This window comes from Pan paniscus, chromosome 10, assembly GCF_029289425.2.
Source record: "Pan paniscus chromosome 10, NHGRI_mPanPan1-v2.0_pri, whole genome shotgun sequence".
NCBI lineage: Eukaryota > Metazoa > Chordata > Mammalia > Primates > Hominidae > Pan > Pan paniscus.
The window spans coordinates 39,146,687-39,167,989 of NC_073259.2; the positions used below are offsets into that span (position 1 = coordinate 39,146,687).

Below are 21,303 nucleotides of genomic sequence, written 5' to 3' on the forward strand. Positions count from 1 at the left end.
CCTGTAATCTGTAGATTATTTTTTCTTAACTGTAGATTTTATACTTGATTATATGAGTGGCAGAGACCAGTGCTTCTAGACTTCTGACTGCATATTTCGAATATTCTAGCAAGATCAATTGAATTAGGGGATGTGTAAATCCTCCTGACAGACCAGTCTTTGCTCAGCTAGCTGCTTGTAGGACATAGAGCCCAAGAAAATGAATAAATCAGAGTGAATGAAAGATTTGAAGACTAACAACACAGCACAACACAACATCTAATAAGACTTACAGCTTTATTTCTGCTAGGAAAAAGGGAGGAAAAACAGTCATATTTTAAACAAAATATTTAAACAATTATTTTACTTTATCTAAAAAAGTCTCCAGAAGAATGAGACCACCCTAGGTTGGAGAGCAGGCTCTTTACAAGCTATTGCATTCCTAAATTTTAATTCAATTATAAAATCCCTCTGTACAATTTCAGGGAGGCCTGGCTCATGGGTACCATACTCCCCAAAGGCATAAACAGCAGATTATTAAAGAATAACTCTGGCTCATTTTAGACTGAAGAAAAGACACTAAAAACATTAACTTGCATAGCCATTCGAATTATTGCTGCTTTTTATAAAAATTATCACAGAGGTAATTCTCTATTTTTTCCTTTCCCCTCACTCCAAAACTCAGCAGTTCTTAGCAAAATTATGAGCTACTTTCCAAATAAAATTTTAGGAAGGGTTTGCAAGCACATCTATGGGGCTAAAGGAATTCTCGTGAAAGGAAGAGAGAAATAAATTAAATAAATAATATCTAATAAATAACTCAGACAACAGTGATTATCTACAAACTTAAATGCCAGAAAATGCTAGCTTTGAGGATAGACCCTCCTACAGCCCCTCACAAAGGTAAGTGCAGTATATACTCAGAAAGCACATAGTATGGCTTTATACATCATTTTACTTGCCTATTTCCTCTAGGGCAGATTGTGATGAAGGGAACCACTTTGGTGACTGATGGGGCTTAAGATCTCTCTGCAAGGCTACTTTCAAGTGAATTTACAAACCAAGGGTGCAAAATACAGCAGGGTAAGTGCTGAGAGCAAAATGGAAAAAAAATAACTTATACTGTATGGAGATAATAAATAAGAGAGGTAAACAGACAAGATACACATATAGTTGGCAGATTTTAGGGGATAGCTGAGCTATAGAAAATGACATACTAATATGTGTTATCATTTTCTAAATTGGCCCTATTGATGTACCCTGCATGTTAAACTTATCCTTTCTGGCAGGAGCAGGACCTAATCTACTATCAAATAAGCCTTTCAGGCTCTGGTTTGACTTAAATAACTGTCCTGGCTGATTGAACAAGATAGGAAAATTTCTCAGGTCCCATTTTCTGAAAAAAAATACAAATTTGACGAAGTTAGCATTGATATAAAGGAAAAAGGAGTTACATAAAGAAAAATAAACACTGCAAATTGGGTTAAACCTGTGATGAAGACATAGTTGGTAAAAATGTTCACCAACCTTGGATTTCATTTCTGCATCCTTAAGTTTGGTCACCTGAAATGTTATTTACAATATATAATAACATATTCTATCTTAGAAGTGAGGAAGAGGTAACAATTAGTGTAGGGGGAGAGATAAGGAACTACATATATGTTAGAAAAATTTAACCTTGATCTATAAATTGATTGGTGCTTGTGCTTCTGGAAAATATATTGGTGTGGACAGAGGTGGATGGTTTTAATCACGTTTAACCAAATGAAATTCATCTTGCTTAAAAAAAAATCCATTGGTTTTTCCCATGGGCAACTGTGAGCTGGAGAGAGTCCCTGAACTATGGTAGTTATTATAGCCAATAGCTATTTTATTGCTCTTTAATATAAACCTGTGTTGTGTGCTGATTCTAACAAAAGCACCTGAGCTTCATCAGAAGTTCCAGAGCCCTCTGGTTATGGAGGTCATGGTCTAAAAGACTTCTCTATGTCCCATTAGTTATAGGAGTCTGAGGCTTCAGTGACTTGTTTGCCCTACCTCTAGTACTGAGAAAAATGGTTTTGAAATATTATCAAGAATAAAGTTGGCATGAGGCCTCTATTATGGTTCTCTATTATGGTTCTTCAAATCATAAGGAAGATATGTTCAACTTTTAGTCTAATAACAAATAGAGTTAGTCTCTTAAAGAATATGTTTTGTTCTTCACAGTGACAACCATGTTAGACTTTTAGCTTCCAGAAGCTATTTTTCAATAGATACAGAAAGGTCCTATCATTAAATCCAAACAAGCTTTGCATTCTGTGAGCCAAGAGACATGTACCTTGTGATCCCTCTGATAACTCAATTTGATCATTCTATGCATAGCATCCCTTTCCTATTATTTCTCTATTCTTTCCGTTTCAAGAAATTGTCAAGAGTCATCACCACAGTTATAGCATTTCAGAACTGTGAAGGACTTTAGAAATCATCTGGACTTAGAATAGTTGCCTCATATAAATACAATTTGTTTATTTACAATTGCTAGTAAATAAGCAAAGGCCAGAAATGGAAAATTAATTGGCATAGATTATGCAATGAGTTTTTGGCACCACTGGAATAGGGCCCAGGTCTTCTGTTCTATTTTCACATGGTTGTTAAATCATCAAATATTTTCACTTGAGGACTCTATAAAGAAATCAATGCAATGTGAGAAGGTGATGAGAAAAGAGGTGATAGGTGAAGGAAAGCCTAAATGTACTTGAACTATTGCTTGATATATATCCATAGGGATCCTTTAAGGTCATTGAATCTTTAGCTCAACCAGTTGAATTATGGAAAATGTCTCCACGTCATTCTCTGAAACATTGAACTTAACTGCCTCACTCAGTGAAGACTGTATTGAGTTGGGTCCCAATACCATGATGGGGGTAGGAATCATAGGACATGTCTATAGGAACATCATAATGGGGGGTACCAGCCTGAAAAGGAGTTGAATGCACATGCCCTGAGCTTAGACTTGAAGAAGGGTAATGTGGCATGAAGCTGTAGGATTTTTCTAGGTCAGGAGACCCATCTTGCTTCAAGGAGAAGTTCCCACTGATGCTCAAGGGTGGAGTGAGTGGGCCCTCATAAGGGGGTGTACTGCAGTCAGGTAGATGACTCCCAAAGGACGATTCTCCCAAACTCTTGAATACTTGGGGCTTGAGATGAAGGAGATGTGTTTCCATATGACCATAAGGAGGGCTAGGAAGCCCCGGAGACTGATAGTTGAAGTTGTGGACAGAGATGGCAGAGTCACAAATAGGAGATTTATCCTCATGCTTCTCCAGGAGGACAGACTGAGGGCCCAGTTGGAGACATCCAGCCACCAGGTTGCTTGTGGGCTGAGAGAGCCCTTTACACAGCATCTCCACAAAGCCTTTCCCTTCAGGTGTCTGGCCAGTCTCCAGGACTTCAGATAAAGCCCAAATATAGTTCCTGGCCAGTCTAAGAGTCTCTATCTTGGAAAGTTTTTGGGTTTTAGAGTAGCATGGCATGACTCGCCTCAGGTTATCCAGGGCGTCGTTCAGGCCATGCATCCGGGTCCGTTCTCTGGCATTGGCCTTGACTCTTCGAGCCCTGAATCTCTCAAGGCGAGCTTTGGTCATCTTCTTTTTCTTGGGACCCCTTCTCTTAGGTTTCTCCCCATCTTCTTCCTCTTCTTCTTCTTCCTCAATACTGTCATGCTCTTCAGTTAAGCTGCTGAGCATCCCATAAGTACCTGGTCTGCTCTCTTCCTCCTTCACCTCATTTTGGGAGCCCAGACCTTTATCCATCCAGGATGGTGTGTTGACTAGCTCTCCCATCTCCTTGGATTTTACAAAAGTTTTTGACATTTCCAGACTCTGGAAAAGGGAAATATCAAAGGTTAATTCCTGTGAGTACCTGATTTTATTTGAAACTAAAGTTTTTTATATGTAATTATCTTTTCCAAGTCTTCCATTCTAAATGACCAATCCAAAACTGAAAGAAATTCCCAGAATACTCCTTTAGTTATGGCATAGTATAAGAAAATATACTATAGAAAAAGAAAATTGACTTGATTATTCATTGCAGTGTTAGTGCCTGTTTTATTCTTAGATTTTTTATCTCATGAATATTTTATACAAAAATGACTGATATACCAGTCCAAAGATATATTTTTCTTTCTTTCCAGAATCCAGAACATAAAAGGGAAAAAATGAGGTATATAAATTACTGTCCAAATAGAGAAATTTCTGAAAGTGAAAGAGCATGCTAAAAATAAGTCTATGTGTGTAATAATTATTGTTACTACAAAATAAAAAACCCATCAAATAGTCAAATAAGCACACTGTTGTATATTTACACCATACAAAATAAAAAACTGTAGCAAGATCATTCAGACTACTTTGTATGTGTTCTACAAAAGACTACTCAACCTGTATTTAGAAGCATTTCACATCCATCTAGCCTATAATACCCCATGTTTCTCACCAGTATTGCTAACTGGTGGCCTCAATCATCTCCTTCAAGTTGTCCATGACACAACTGGCTGGTCCAACACGTGACCATCAAACATTACTCTCACTGGCTGGTCCAACACGTGACCATCAAACATTACTCTCACTATCACCAGAGGAGCATTCTGTTTTTCAGTAAGCACTTTGTGTTCTGTCTAGCGTGAGTTATGTTAGAAGTGTTAGTGACATGGCATCTTGAAAGGATCACGAAAAGAAAGGAGGGTTATCACTGCTCATCTTTCAAATTTGCCCATATGTTAAAGTGAGATCTCTTTGCACATGCATCTCACACTGTCAGACAAGACCATGGCAACAGCTAGGAGTGCAGCCAGTGGTCTACCAAACCCATCCAAGGTTTAGTACAACTACTATAATAATACTTTATTTAAAATGAAAAATCTGGAACAAATACTAGTGGAACTAGTGGAACAGAACATAGTGACTGCTAACACAAGTGAGGACTATTTCAGGCAAACACAGGAATAGCCTGACTACTTTAATTCACTGACACACTGTTTAATCAGAATTTTGTATGCAAAATTCACTATTTGAAAACCAGAAGAGACTAGTGATTTAGTAAACATTTTGCATTCAATTCTGGAAGAGTTTGAATTGTTTTAAAGCTTGCTAAGCAATTTTTAGGCATATGGTTTACCAAATAAAAGTATCTGATAAGCTCCATTGGGGCATCCCAGTTTACCAGCTACTCTTTGAAATATTAAACCCACTATCACCTTTTATTATGAGAAAGAGGAGAATGTAATAAATGTTTTCTGTTCTTTGAAGCTTGAGCCTCAAATCAATGAACCCAGGGATTAGTACATAGCTTTTAAAAATAAAGATATATTATTTGATTTGTTTCTGGTAATTGGAGCTTGTTTTCCTTGTAACCTCATTTACCTCCTATAAATAATTAATGTAACTGCATTGCAAAAACAGCCTAGGTTTCATGTTAATCAGCACGGAAATCATGTCAGCTTGACTTACTCACTTAATAAGGCTTCCTGGGTAAGCAGCTTTATTGAAAACACACATTGGAACTTATTGGTCAACTAGCTGCCCAGGCCAACTCAGAAAATCCCACTTTTAATATGGATGATAGAGCTTGTGTGCTGAGCTGCACTTCTAACTCAGGCAGATATCCAGAGGGAGGGTAAAGAACCTAATTAACTTTCTGTTAAAGTAACACAGCTCTTCCAGAGGCAGGTGCACTCTAAGGCCATAAAGGATGGAGTGGGCTTGGGAAACCTAATGCTCCCCATGTAATTATAATAACATTTGTGTAGCATTGTAAAGTTTACAGAGCACTTTTGCATCCATTAATTCATATGTTTCTTATAGAAAACCTTTGAGGGAGATAGAAATTTTTATGCTCATTTTATACTCAAGGTCACTGTGGGTCAGGTAGTTTAAGTGATGGAAATGCAAAGGTATAGTGCTGGTGGAGTGGGATATAAAATCAATTCTTCTTATTTTACATCTTAGGTTTTATGTTTTTATTTTCCTTGTTCTTCTATCACAGCTACAGGAAGAAAGAAAGGCACTTTGGCTTCAGGAGATGTACAGCAATAGAACTGAGTCAACAGGAGTGATCATCATCCAAGAGATCATCATCTCTTCCTCATCCTCCCCCTTTTTCTCCTTATCCTCATTCTCTTATCTTCATTATCATTATGATCACTGGCTCATACTGAGATGCATGAAAAGGAGAGAAGGAAGGAAAGAAGGAAGGTGCAAGAGAGGAGAGTCTCCTGAATTGTCCCTGGATCTGAATACCATCCTAGGTGGGGGATTTAGCCTTTTTCACCATCCCTACCTCTATACCTCTGGACTCTTGTTAAGATCTGTCAATATTCACACACATCAAAATAAGTGAGATTGGGAGGATAGAATAGACCATCTTTTACTTCTAACATATTTAATGGTTTCTGTAAGAGTCAAGGAACTGCTTTCAAATCAGCTTGTTGGTGGGTATAAAGGAAAAGAATCAACTGGCTTTGGCCAAAGTAATGAAAAGGTCAACCAGTTTTCTTTCACCTTTGTTCTCTTACTAATCATGGGAAGGACATAGATGGCTCCAGTTTAACTTTCTCTGTTCTCACAGGTGCCGGTCCATTAACTTCCAAGAGAATCCCATGAGTATATAGTATGGTTTCAAAATAATGGAAGCTAGAATAACACAAATGTGAACTCTAGTCCCAATTCTTCTAATTCCTGTGTTGTTGATCCCAAACACATTATATAAAGTTATCTGTTCTTCCATTTCCTCTAATAAAATAAGGCTAACATACAGGTTATGTGATTCTTGTAAGAGAAAAATATAATAAAAAATTTTATAGCTGTAAATGCTATAAAACATCTATACATTTATTTCCTGTTTATTCTTGGGTTTTCTTATCTAATCTATTCACACACATTTGCTTATTCAAAAATAAAAATTATTTCTCACAGATGAATAATAAAACAGACTGTATCAACTAGTGTGTCTCTTATTATCTGGATATTACCTCTGATTGGTTTAGAAAATCATCTGACAGTTACTCAGTAGCCTGTCATTTTTCCCATGGTGGGATAGACAGCACAGACTCCAGTGTCAGATTACCTGGATTCAAACTTCAGCTCCACTACTCACTAGATACATGAATTTAGGCCAGTTTCATAACCCTTATCTGCCTCAGTCTCCTCCTCCTTAAAATGAGAATAATAACAATCCTACCTCCTAGGATTTTTAGGAGCATAAAATGAGTTGATATATTTGAAGCATTTTGAATAGTGTCACACAGCATGAATTTCATGTTAAGTATTAGGTATTGTTCTCCTAAACATCACCATGAATTTTTCTGGCCACTTGGACAAGAATAGGTATAATTAGAATCTGTTATTAATATTGATTTTGCATCAACAAAGGCCAATGGCTTCATTTCAACATCTATTTGAAAAAATTCCCCAATACACCTACTCCTCCAGTCTCCTATTGAAACTGAAATCAAAGGTTCTGTTCTGTGGCAAGAGGTAAGGAAACCAAGCCCTATCAACCGCCTCCACTGAGTTGACTAGAACTCTTCCATCATATTCAAGATGGAAGTTAGCTCCCAAACTTTCGCTCTGTTTTATAATTGGGAGAAAACAGTTAGTTTGACACTCCTATTCAATCACATACATTTTCAGATTCATGAACCTTCTGTATTGGGAATACAATTTTTCCCACCAAAACCAAATGGCAGAGCTCTGAGGATAATATGCAGTGTCTATCAGAGAGAAGTGAAAGCAGTGAAAGCCAAGACTCCTGAAATATAAAGAAAAATGTTTATCTGACATTTTTCACCTAAATATTTTCAATGCATCAAAAAGGTTAACAGGAAAAAAATAGAAACATCTAGTTTTAAATTTGAGTGTTGAAAATATGTGTGCTGTGATCACACATACTGATCACAACAAAAGTTGTGATCAAAGAAACCAAGAGTTGTCTCCAGAACAGGTGCCTAAATCTAATGTTGCTTTCAGCCTGTTAAGGAACCATCTCACAGGTGTACTGAAAGAAGCATGAAACCAAGACTGTTTCATCATTCACTCATTAAATGAGCACAGAAAAATTATTGTAATTATTGTAATTTTTGTACACTTAGGGCAAAATGAAAATAAGATTGTCTTTCCTACATCATTTAGAAGTTTTCATGAAAAATAAGGAGATAATGCAAGCACAAGTACTTTGTAAAATTGTTATGCCAATGTGAGGGTTGGCAATTGTTTTACAGAAGCTGTTTGAGAAAGTCTGTAGCACTATCTCACAAAGCATCATGATATACCATCTTAAGGTTGCCTCAATTCCTAGGAAAGAAATTAGCTCACAAATTACATAGGAAATAGGCTCGAATACGACAAAAATCAATGAATACTGGCTCAAGGGGCAGAATCTGGCCCTTCCCTACACATACACATAAACACATTCTGGTCTTATAAAGTCCATTTTTAGCCATTTGGTATTTGGATTTTCTTTTATACCTACACAATATAACAGAATTTTCCTCGTTCTATAGGGTCTTTCAGTGAAATTTCAAGTTTGGCCAATTCTCTTTAATTCAAAATATTTCTCATATTTTTAAAAATTTTAAATCTGTTCTAGCAAAGTGTTTGCTTAGGCAATCATTGTTACTACCGAATATTTTTACTACTAGGGCCAAAGTCGTTAAGCATTACTACTATGTGAAGCTATCCTGGAATTCTTTCTACACTTTTACAAATTTTTTATTTATTGTGGAGATATTTCAACTAATTAATAGGTAAGGGGAACTCACATGTGGATTTGTGGTAGTTAGATGGTGTCTTTCCTCTTAAAAGCTGGTGATAATCTCTTTACCTCCTGATCCGATGACTAAATACAACAGTAAGGGGGCTGTCCAGCCCAGTTTCTAGGAAATCTAAGAACTAAATAGACTAAATTCTTTTCCCAGAGTTGCACAGTCTTGGCACTAAAAAGACAGAATCCAAATCAGGATGTTCACAAGTTGTACTGCTTGGAAAAAGCCAGTAGGTTGCTCTATGCTCTTCTTTTCCACTCTACTATTTTCCCCTTTATTAATATATGTGCACATGCATGTACATGCATGCACATACACACACATTTTGTCCAGCAAAGCCATGTAATACTTCAGGTGCCATTGCCTCAGATCTTAATAGTTAACAGAAGTTATTCAGTCCCTTATTTTTCCCTGCATGTTCTTCAGCATTTCACCTCTGCTTCCTCTGTCAAAAAAATGGGGGTGGGTATTTTACATTTAATTAGTATTTTCTGAGTATACTTTTTTTTGCGGGCAAATGATGAGTGTGAAGCAGAGAAAGGAAAAATATACTTGGACAATCTTTTTCTTCTAATTTCCCATCTGAAAGAGCTGAGGAAAAAGAAATTTCCCCCACCCTGTGCCAACTATTCAAGCATTTTTAGTAAACAAAATAGTTAATGGTGAGAATCTACCCCGAGGATTTTCCACAATCTTCTCTGATTCCTCATTCTGTTTTCCTTTCCCTGCCTCCCCCTCCGTCCTTGCTTAGCCCTAAAATGCTGTGAGCAGAGTGGTGGATTGGGTCAATTCTTCCAACCTACTTGCTGGGCCACCTTGGAAAAGCAGTTAAACTTTTCGACATTTTCACCACTAGCAAAATGAAAGAGTGGCTTTGACAGGAATTGGGGGAGATCATCTGTATTCTTCACTTTATTAAAATGATTGTGAGTGTCTATGTGTTTCACTTTGGGTGGCAAGCGCTATAAAATTTAATAAAATTATTTAAAATGTTTATATTTGTCCCTAAGTGTTCCAACTCACTAGCTTCTACATTCCAAGTTTCCTAAGTCTCACTTCCTCCTGCCTTACCCAGAAGAGACTTTCCTCACCCCAACTGCTCCTCTAGGTGAGTGGGAACTTCCCACAGAAACTTTAGCCCCCTTACCACCCCAACCACTGGCTCACCTCGGTCACTGGCCGTTCCTGGAGTGAACTCTGTGAATCTGCGTCTTAGAGGACAGTCAGAGAAGCCAAGTCTCCCTGACCATCCAGATGGTAGGAGAAAGAGACGCTTTCAGCGATCCATGTCAAACCCGGTTGTTACCTCTTAGAGATTCCACCGGGTCTGGTTTCTCTGCCTGCTCCTTATTCTACTCCTTCCTTGGAGTTCCGTATGCTCCTCAAGGACGCCTTCGGGCTGATCTCTCCGCTGCAGCCAGTTTAGTAGCTCTTCAGTACCTCCTCTCCCTGGTTAGCTCCCCGGAGAGGAGCTTTCAGGACCACAGCCTCTGGGCAGCTCCTGCTCTCTGGCCGGAGCCTCTGACTTGCTGCAGTTTTGATTGCTCTCCCAGCTGACCAGGGAGGAGTGATGTTGCCCAGAGTCTAACTCCTCCCTTTCCCCAGCCGAAAGACACGCCCACTTGAAAGGCTCCTCTGGCCAGGTCCAGTTTTGCCGCCCGTTTGTTTGTTTAAATAGAGATGGGGGTTGGTGGAAGGGGAGCAGGGGAGGAGAGTTGCTGAAGTTAAGGAGTAAAGAAAAAGAGGACTGGAAACCTTTGTGATTAAAAAGGTAAGAAATGAGAGCGGAGTAGTGTGGACAGAATGGAGATAGAAAATTGGGTATAGACTTGGAGAGAGAGCTAAAAAGGGCAGATGACGCTGCTGACCCACGTCTGAAAAGAATCAAAAGGTGAGAAAGATGCGTGTCAAGGACACAGCATCAGTGGCTGCTTCCTTACACATGTGGACTGGGGTCTTTGGCTTTTAAACTTCAGCGTTCTAAAAGTAGAAGGAAGAAGTATGTCTCTCCCACCTTTTCAGCACTTCAAAGCTACTCTCATTAAAACTTTTAATTTGTGAATTTAGATGAAGCTATATTTGTTGTGCTATTCTTTCAACTTTCTGATCACTTGAAATTTATAAAAACAAAAAGGAAATTAATAAAATCCTTCATTTTAAGGGCATTTAGTTCCTTGAGTTACAAACTGAGATCTACTATTGTTTTTCAAAAATACATCATTAAGCATTCACATAGAAAAAGTCCACCTGAGTAGTAATAAGCTTAGAAGAAGAGAAGGCTCATAATAATTCCTAAAACTCCTTTGGTATTAGGAGGTTGAATTAAATTGCTAGAAGACAGAAAGAAAACTACATCTGGAATAATTGAAGTATATAGATATTCATACTATCTTATTTAAAACTACACCAAGGAAAAATAAGTGATTGTGAACTAAAGATACCAAAGATTTTCTAATCATCTTGTGTTTCCAAGAAGGAAAAAAAAAGGTGCTCAGATTAAGCAATTGGCTGAATGATCTTGAGTAAGTCAACTTCACTCTGGGCATCAGTTTTCATATCTGTAAAATGAGTTTTTCCATCAGTAGCCTGATAGAGTTACGAATCCAAGTTCAACTTCTTTTAGAAATTGACTTGAAGGATAATTCTTCAGGCATTTTGGCAAGAGGCAAAATATTTATACAGTCTGAAAAGAAACCAGAGTATCCCCAGCTTTTTGAGAATGGCGTGGTCTAACAACATAACTAGCACATGTGTCAAACAGAAATGAAAAACTGTTAATATGCCTGTGTGCAAGGAAAACTGTAGAGGGCTGAAACAAAAGATAGTTTCACTGCTTGTAAAGTTGAAAAGAGTATCTTAAGTTTGAAAATAGTTATTTTTAATTCTGATATAAGTGTCATATGACTTGTTTTTCACAGAAAACAAGAAAATAAAAATTAACACTTTTTTCAGTTTTCATGGGAAGTTATTTATTTTCAGCAGCTCTTTAATCTCTTACTTATCTTTATTTGTATCCCTATCCAGAAAAATATCTGCTCAGGAAAATAAACTTCATTTTCAGAATAATTAAACAACACATGATGGGAATAGCAGATCTCTAAAAAACAAATCAGAATTCACTCCTCGGCCACAGGAAATTTATCTATGAGGTAATTTATGTCTAGGATAGAGGTGCTTAATCATTGTTCAATGAGCGCTTACAGAATGAATTGATCTCCTGCTTTGTGTCTTCAAAGCCCTGTCCATGGATATTTAGAAGTTGATGGCACTGATGCCTGTGAAATTTTCAGGGGCAGGGAGCAATAGCAGATTAGCAGAAAGGTGAACATATTGAGACAAAGATGAGGGTGGGGATAAAACATTCTGCAGGACTCCTTGCTTTCTCTGACAGATGTAAGGGACTGGACACAATAGGATTAGCCTTCAAAATACATTCGTATGTGTGTGTGTGTGTGTGTGTGTATGTGAGTGCACACACACACATACACATGCGTACATGAACGTGCACACCCCTGAAGAATGGGGAGGGAGTTGTGAATGCCAAATTTTCTTTAAGAGCTGCTTTTTGCAGAGGGATGGGTGGAATCTATTTCATCAGGGTCACCCTCGTCACAACTCATTGACAGTTGTACAGTTGGCTGTTCAACTTTGAGAGGGCTGGAAGGGGCAGGAGGGGTGTGTGCTGTCAGCAAAGGAAAAGGGGTGGTGACTGCCCTAGGAAAGGAGAATACAAGGCACTTGCATGCATTCTCCTCCCCCCCACATGGTTCCTGGGCCAGAGGGCCAATCCCCAGCCCTTCCTTCTTTCTCTGCTGCTTTTTATAAAGCTCTGAGCTAACCTGTAAGAACCATCTGCTGAGTGGGGAAAAGGAGACCAGTACTCAGTTGCTGGCCCACAGGCCTAACGCCCGGGAGCCATTGAAGCAGAGAGAGGGGAGGCAACAGGCAGATTTATGAGCAGCAATCTGTTCCCCCCCTCCCCCAAGGACCCTCTGCCAGGAGACAGCCTGATAATCCATCAACCCCACTAATGAATTAATTAGTATTCCCAGTAATCCTGACCCCCAAAGGAGACCTGCCTGTGGGCCCCTAAGAGGGGTAGAAACTGCCTTCTTCAGTCAGACAGTGAAGACCTGAAACCAATGTCTGACATTAGGCCCCAGCGTGCTAAGCCTCAAGCCACAGATCCTGTTGCTGACGGTCCCCAGATGTCTCTCCTTCTCACCTTCCCATCGGAGATCACTAGCTTCTGCTGAATTAAAATCAAATGCGACCAACAAATGGAGTCCAGGGACATATTTCAGGAACTGTAGAGAGCAAGAAGGTGAACTTCCGAGGAAGAAATGATTCGGGCTGCCCATTTTCAGGTTAGACTTGAACAGACCCTAAAGTTGCTCTCCAAGTTTTAGGCACTGGGGCCTGGGATGGGGTTGGGATGGGGTGAGGGCTGGGGGAGAAGGTAAATAAAACACAGTCCTTGACCTCGAGAAGTTCAGCGTTCCAGTAGGGAAATAATACAGGTTCAAAAATAGTTGTGAAACAGGTTAAAACAAAAAGTGATTTGTGACTTGAACCTCTCCTGCATAACGACTAGAGAAAAACACAGAGATGTCAGTTGGGTTTATGGATAGTTTGGAGAATAGCATCAGGGAGATTCAATAACCTTCCCTTACAGTAGCAAAGTGAAGTGCTTCATTCTTTTCAAAAACTCTGTAGTGAAGTGGGGTCGGGGAAAAGCTTAGGACTAAGGAATCCTGGGCTCTAAATCTTAGTCTGCCTCTGTGTGGCTGTGATGAGTTATCTAACCTCTCTGGCCTCACATTCCTCATTAGGCAATGATCAGCTTGGGTTATGATCTCTCAGAATCCTTCCAGCTCTGATACTCAATGATATAACATAGTTAAGAGTCACAATTCTTTTTTGAGGGTGAATAATACTGGCCCATTCAAAGGTATGGAGACAGAGTCCCCAGGTTTGAATAAAGCAATATATTTGGTTAATGGCAAAAGTGGGTCTAGAAACCAGGTAATAAATTTGGGCATCCTCTTTCCATCTAGATTACTGGTCCCTGTTGAGAAGAACACTTGATTCAACCTTCTCACACCACATTCATTCAAGAGCTATACATTTGGGCATTCACAGGGTATACAAAGTGGCTCATTCATTATGTAGTTTTTAGCTACACAAAACTGCCTGAATTTGTTCAGATCTGCTGGGGAAACTTCTCTACCTTTAAAAGCTCTGTACCATCCTCCAGCGTCCATTTCTGCACTTGCTATATCTAATTCCTAAGAGCAAGGTCCTCTAGGATTCAATGGAATCCTTGAATCATAACACTGACATTTATTAACCACGTGACTTCAGACAAGTTATTTATCTCACTAGGCCTCAGTTCTTCTACCTGTAAGTTGGAGGTAATACTGCTTATTCAATGAACTTGCTCTGATAAATATGTATGAAATAATACATGCAAAGTACCTAGTATACAGTCTGGCACTTAGCAGGTGCTCAATAAATGATAGTTATTATTGGTATTTTATCTTAAACATTTAAATCAAATTTGTATGTCTTAGAAATCAAAGAAAAGCTATTATCAGGATCTCCTTAAAAAGGCCCTGTTTTTGTGCTCCTATCTCAATCCAAGTATTCCTTTATTATAATAATGACCACACTATTAATTTACCCCACAAATGCATTTTATGCCTATATAAAGTCCCAGGCACCGTGCAAGATTCTGGGACTACAGAGCGCCGTAAGACTTCTCATTCCTAACCAACTTTCAGTGTAGTGGAAGAGGCAGTAAACTAAATATACAAATATACCTAAAACCTCTTCTCTGTGTCTGACTTTCTAACATAATGTGCCCAGGGAGCTATTATGTATCAGAGATATTAATTGCAGCATTGTTTTTAATAATGAAAAAGTTTATTGTCAATACATTAAGTGACCAGTGGTTTAGCCAAAGTAAGATATGCCATTTATCTATACTAACAAAAATATACTACATATACAAACATGCTTAGGGGGAAATATAAAACCATTATAGAACTATAGGTTCAATATGATATACTCATTTTTTAATGTACACACATGCATCAAATAATACATATAATTTACAGATACACATATACACACACACGAACTGAGAACAGTGGGTCTTTATCTCAGGAAATCTCAGAACTGGCATGAAATACATTGAGATCAGGTAGTTATTGAGGGAAATTTTTTTTTACACAAGTATAATCTATTCATATGTAACTTGTGAATGCAAAATTGATTTTAAAACATAATTAAAATATGCTATCTTTAAAATCCTATTCCCCACTCATAGCCAAATTTATTTTCAGGAAAGGATCTGATAGCCACCCCCTACATCACCAAACACTGGAATATATATATAAGCTGATATGACTCTTTCATGAAAAGATTACCACACTGGCTTCCACCAACTCTCCCCTTATACACTCAGCCCCAGGAACACTTGCCCAGTCTTAGGAGCAAACTTTAAGTTGAATTTAAAAGGCTTCAATCAGGAGTTTCTTAAGTCCTGACAAATATCTGATGGAGGGCAGTGAGAATTTCCTGAGAATGCAGACTTAATTTATACCACTGCAAAAATAATAGGATAAAGAGATTATGAAAACCAACTACCATCCTCAAGGTGCATTCGGTGTTCTGGAAGGACCAAACAGAGCACTACACTGAGCATTCTCAGATTAAAGTCAAAGCTCTATTAAGTGCAGTTTCCTTGCATGCATGGTAGCTTTGGGTGGTCTGCTCCATTAGGCCTGTGCTCTAGTCATGCCATCTCTCCTAAGCACTCATCAATTGAGGAAGGTAGAAGCCAGTGAGAAGAAACTAATTATTAACAGTAAAAATTGTAGCTAATCCTTACAGAACACTTACCATATGTCAAATGCTATTAAAAGTGTTTTCATGTATCATTTTATCATTGCACCACCTTATGAGGTAGTGTATTCATTGTTTTCACACTGCTGATAAATACATACCTGAGACTGGGCAATTTACAAAAGAGATTTAATGGACTTACAGTTCCACGTGTGTGGGAAGACCTCACAATCATGAGGGAAGGTGAAAGGCATGTCTCACATGGAAGCAGATAAGAGAAGAGGGCTTGTGCAGGGAAACTCCCATTTTTAAAACCATCGGATCTCCTGAGACTTACTCACTATCAATGAGAACAGCATGGGAAAAACCTGCCCCCATGACTCAATTACCTTCCACTGGATCCTTCCCACAACACGTGGGAATTCAAGACGAGGTTTGGGTGGGGACACAGCCAAATCATATCATTCTACCCTGGCCCCTCCAAAATTTCATGTCTTCACATTTCAAAACCAATCATGCCTTTCCAACAGTCCCCCAAAGTCTTAACTTATTTTGGCATTAACTCAAAAGTCCACAGTCCAAAGTCTCATTGAAGACAATGCAAGTCCTTTCCATCTGAAAGCCTGCAAAATCAAAAGTAAGTTAGTTACTTCCTAGATACAATGGGGGAACAGGCATTGGGTAAATACAACCATTCCAAATGGGAGAAATTAGCCAAATCAAAGGGGCTGCAGGCCCCATGCAAGTCCAAAATCCAGCAGGTCAGTCAAATATTAAAGCTCCAAAATGATCTCTTTTGACTCCATGTCTCAGGTCGAGGTCATGCTGAGGCAAGTGGTGTGCTCCCATGGCCTTGGGCAGCTCTGTGACTTTGCAGGGTATAGCCCCCCTCCTGGCTGCTTTCCCAGCCTGGCATTAAGTGTCTGCAACTCTCCCAGTCACATGGTGCAAGCTGTCAGTGAATCTACCATTCTGGAGTTTGGAGGACAGTGACTCTTTCCTCAGCTCCACTAGGCAGTGCCCCAGTAGGGACCCAATGTGGATGCTCTGCCCCACATTTCCCCTTCGCACTGCCCTAGCAGGGGTTCTCCATGAGGGCCCCACCCCTGCAGCACACTTCTGCCTGGGCATCCAGGCATTTTCATACATCCTCTGAAATCTAGGCAGAGGTTCCCAACCCCCAATTCTTGACTGCTGTACATTCACAGGCTCAATACCACATGGAAGCTGCCAAGGTTTGGGGCTTGCATCCTCTGAATCCATGGCCTGAACTCTACATTGGCCCCTTTCAGCCCCATCTGGAGCAGATGGGACACACGGCACCAAGTCCCTAGGCTGCAAACATCATGGGGACCTTAGGCCCAGCTCAAAAAAAACACTTTTTCCTTCTAAACCTCTGGGCCTGTGATGGGAGGGGCTGCTGCAAAGGTCTCTGACATGCTCTAGAGACATTTTCCCCACTGTTTTGGTGATTAACATTTGGATCTTTATTATTTATGCAAATTTATGCAGCCAGCTTGAATTTCTTCTCAGAAAATGAGATTTTCTTTTCTGTTGCATTGTCAGGCTGCAAATTTTCCAAACTTTTATGCTGCATTTCCCTTTTAAAACTAAATGCCTTTAACAGCACCCAAGTCACCTCTTGAATGCTTTGCTGCTTAGAAATTTCTTCTGCCAGATACCCTAAGTCACCTCTCTCAGGTTCAAAGTTCTACAAATCTCCAGGGCCTGGGAAAAATGCTGCCAGTCTCTTTGCCAAAACATAACAAGAGTCACCTTTGCTCCAGTTCCCAAGAAGTTCTTCATCTCCATCTGAGACCACCTCAGCCTGGATTTCATTGTCCATATCATTATCAGCACTTGGGTCAAAGCCATTCAACAAGTCTCTAGGGAGTTTCAAACTTCCCCACATTTTCCTGTCTTCTTCTGAGCCCTCCAAACTGTTCTAATCCCTGCCTTTTACCCAGTTCCAGAGTTGCTTCCACATTTTCAGGCATCTTTTCAGCAGCACCCCACTCTACTGGTACCAATTTACTGTATTTAGTCCATTTTCACACTGCTGATAAAGAGATACCTGAGAGTGGGCAATTTATAAAAGAAAGAGGTTTAATTGGCTCACAGCTCCATTTGGTTGGGGAGGCCTCACAATCATGATGGAAGGAAAGGAGAAGCAAGTCACGTCTTACATGGGTGGCAGCAGACAGAAAGAGAGGGCTTCTGCAGGGAAACTGCCATTTTTAAACCATGAGATCTCCTGAGACTTATTCACTGTCACAAGAAAAGCATGGGAAAGACCTGCCACCATGATTCAATTACCTCCCACCGGATCCCTGCCACAACATGTGGGAATTCAAGATGAGATTTGGATGGGGACACAGCCAAACCATTTCAGGTAGGTATTATTATTATTATCTCTGTTTTATAAATGAATTAATGGGATACAGAGAAAACTGTTTGCTCAACATCATAGCACTTGTATCCAAATCCCACAGTACTGGGATTTGGATATAAGCAGTCTACCTCCACTACACTATATTGCCATCCTAAAGCAGGTAATGGATAGTTAAGTATAAGTCCAGAATCTATTCTCTGGTTGCTCTAGGAGAGACACTGAAAGTAAGATGATTATCAGTAGTTCTTCTGTTGACTCATCCTGAAGCAGCTGGTGAAATGGCATCCCCATTCGGTTCCCCATTGTCCAGAATATGTTCAGAAGAGCCATATTTTGCCCACAATATGCTTGCTGGAGATTCAATTTTAGGAAAGATTTTTCACTACCACAGCTCACAATGCAACATGAGGGGATGGTAGTATCTTGGTCCCTAGAAGCTCTTACAATAAGAAACATATCCTCCCACTCATGGGCCCTTCCCTGAGCCCTACCTTTCGTTAATCTCATGTCTGAAGACTCTAAATCATGAATATAGAGCGTAAAGAATAACCTGTCTCATGAAAATAGAATACTAAACCCTTTAAGATTTGAGCCAATTAGAGTGTTGAAAGTAGAACCTTATGGGAGCTGGTTGTAAAAGCAAGCCATATTCTGTTCACCAGCCTGAGACTCAGCTTCCAGGTGGAGTTTTCTCATTGTTCCACTAACTTTAAGAATCAAAAATAGCAAAAGAATACAAGAAACATTCACATAGCCCAGTTCTTCAACTCTGACATTTTGCTTCTACTATAAATGATTCTTTTACCACAAGGTCTAGTTGAAATTCTCACTTTGCCCTTGTTCCTGCCCTCCTATTCTCTCAGCTACGACTACTTTAACTTCTAGACTCATTAATGCTGGTATGAACTAGGATGGCAGGAGTCAGGAAACAGAGGCAACACATGCCACACAAAGCTGTACTAGCCCTTTGGGGTTCAAAAGTAAGTATTTTAAGATACCAGAATTTTAGGGTGGGAAAATGGATAAATATAGATGAAGAAACTGACATTTTCTAAGGGTCTGTACCATACGATTGTTGTATCAGTAGTCTGCATATATTATCATCTCCCTTAGAAATACATATAACCAGAATTTTCTGAGTTTTTTGCATTGAGTTGAGAGCATTACCTCATCTAATTACCTGAATTACCTCATTTAATTGCTGCAACAACTCTTTAGGATGGGTGCTATTTTATCACTTTTATTAAGAGATGAGGAGAATGAGGCCCATTAATTCATACATTCAATAAAGATTTGAGTGCTTTCTATGCACAATAGGCACTGGGGATGTATCAGTGAACAAAACAGAAAGGACAAGTAACTTGTTCAAGATCACACAACCAGGAAATAAATGCTGTACTTTGAAAGCCTGCTTATTTCTATGCCTCTTTTATTTATTTTTATTATTATTCTATTCCCTTTATTCTTAAGCACTGGAAGGATAGATTTTAATAAAAATTAAATAAGTTAATGCCCCATTCCAAAATCCCGTCTCCTCCAAGGAGTAACATTGGTTAGATAAAGGGAAGTAATGGTCCCAGGGAGTTACCATAAAGGGAGATTCTCCATGGCAAGTTGAATAGTTTCCACAACCCACCCCTGCCCTCTCCGCAAACACACACACACACACACACACACACACACACACACACACAGAGAGAGAGAGAGAGAGAGAGAGAGAGAGAGAAAGAGAGAGAATACACAACTATATGGTTACATGACAATTTAGTCACATCCAGGGTGACAATGAGTTCTGGTTTGCTTAGCACAGTCATAGTTACCACCTGTTATAGATCAACTAATGCCTATTAATTATTTTCAGAGCTTCATTTACTTTTAAAATACCACAGCTCGTATGTATATTGTATTGTCCCCCACTCACACTGTGCATTGAAGTACCAAACTTACCCATTCCTTGACTTTAGGACCATAACGCTCCCTGGTTCATCCTAGTTAACTCCATCATTAAAGGAAAAACCTCTGTCTCATCCTCACTAGGCTGAAAAGGATCATGAAGAAGGGGGTTAGAAGAGTATAGAGATATTGGGGGCTCAGGGTTTAACAAATGAAAGATGATTAAAATGAGAATTGGAAAAGTAAGGTGAAGGAGGGGAAGTAAAAAGGCAAAAACAAAACCAAGCTCTCTTTACCCTATCCAGTGACTCAGTGAAAAAATATTCTCTTTATATTCAGCCCCCACTCCTACCTTCACCCGGATGAATCCAGGAGTTAGAAGCCCAAATCCAGCTTTAAGGGTGAGAGTTGTTTTCCCCCAGGCTAAAAGAGATTTAATGTCTTTAATAGCTAAATTGAGGCTCTGAATATTTCCTGTGGGTACCTGCTGTGGCCAGGCTTAAACCACTGCACTATCCTCTAGGAACCTCCTGTGGTAATTTGCGGGGAGATGTTGCTCCCTATTATTAAGGGTGCTGGTGGAGTCTTCGCCTGTCCACACTCATGTATAGTTATTTATTTGTGGTATTAAGGATTTTATCTTGCCCTTAAGAATGGATGAAATGCCCAATCAAGTTCCCTGAGGCCTTAAGATATGATAGATCTGCCCTGCCTGTCCACATCTTCCCTTTTTCTCCCAGACGGCTCCAGAAAAATGCAGGCCTCCGGATCTATGAGCTTCTTTCCCCTCTCCCTAACTAACACCCTTCACTCTCTCTTCTTCAGGCTTTTGGGTATCTCCACCTCCCTCGCAGCCCCCTCCCTACTGTGTGCCCTCTTCCCCCTCCCTTCTTTCTTCTTCTGTAGTGCACATGTTCCTCGATTTGATTTACTTCTGTACATTGTGTGGCTGTGCAACGGTTGGTCCTTAGAGAGCCCTCAAAGGGAGCACTCCATCTGTCAGCCTTTCACCATCCCCACTCTGGCCCCCAGCCATCACCCCCTCCCTTTTCTCTTCCCTGTGGGCAGTTTCTAAGAGAGCTGTGGAAGATTTAGGTAAACTTCCTTTTCCCCACTTCAGCCCACTTCATCCCTAGCTGGAGGCCTCTATTTTCCCTGCTCTCCCCAACGCTCACTCAACTTGATTCCTGCTATCCCCTCAAGGAAAGCCTTTGAAGTCACCGAAGTCAGTGAGAACAGTACTGTTTAGTGAAGTTGCTCTCATACTGGGATGCCTGAGGCTACATAATTAAGACTTACTGATGCAACAGTACATCGGGTTATCAATAAAGTCAGGATCAGGCACACTGATGGTTGGGAGCAGTGATGCAGAAAATGCCAATCACCTGATAAT

At 39.7% G+C, this 21,303-nt stretch overlaps 1 protein-coding gene across 1 annotated transcript; it reads right to left on the minus strand.

Moving 5' to 3' along the window:
• Positions 1–257: 257 nt before the first annotated feature.
• NEUROD4 (neuronal differentiation 4) lies at positions 258–10,286 on the minus strand. The gene is made up of 2 exons (XM_057299433.1): positions 9,944–10,286; positions 258–3,842 (listed from the first exon to the last, which is right to left on the minus strand). The coding sequence occupies exon 2, from the start codon at positions 3,831–3,833 to the stop codon at positions 2,838–2,840; it is 996 nt and encodes a 331-aa protein (XP_057155416.1). The 5' UTR covers positions 3,834–3,842; positions 9,944–10,286; the 3' UTR covers positions 258–2,837.
• Between the last annotated feature and the right edge of the window lie 11,017 nt (positions 10,287–21,303).

Excerpts from the sequence above, each read along its gene's own strand:
- NEUROD4 (XM_057299433.1), bottom strand. The coding sequence starts at position 3,833 with ATGTCAAAAACTTTTGTAAAATCCAAGGAGATGGGAGAGCTAGTCAAC.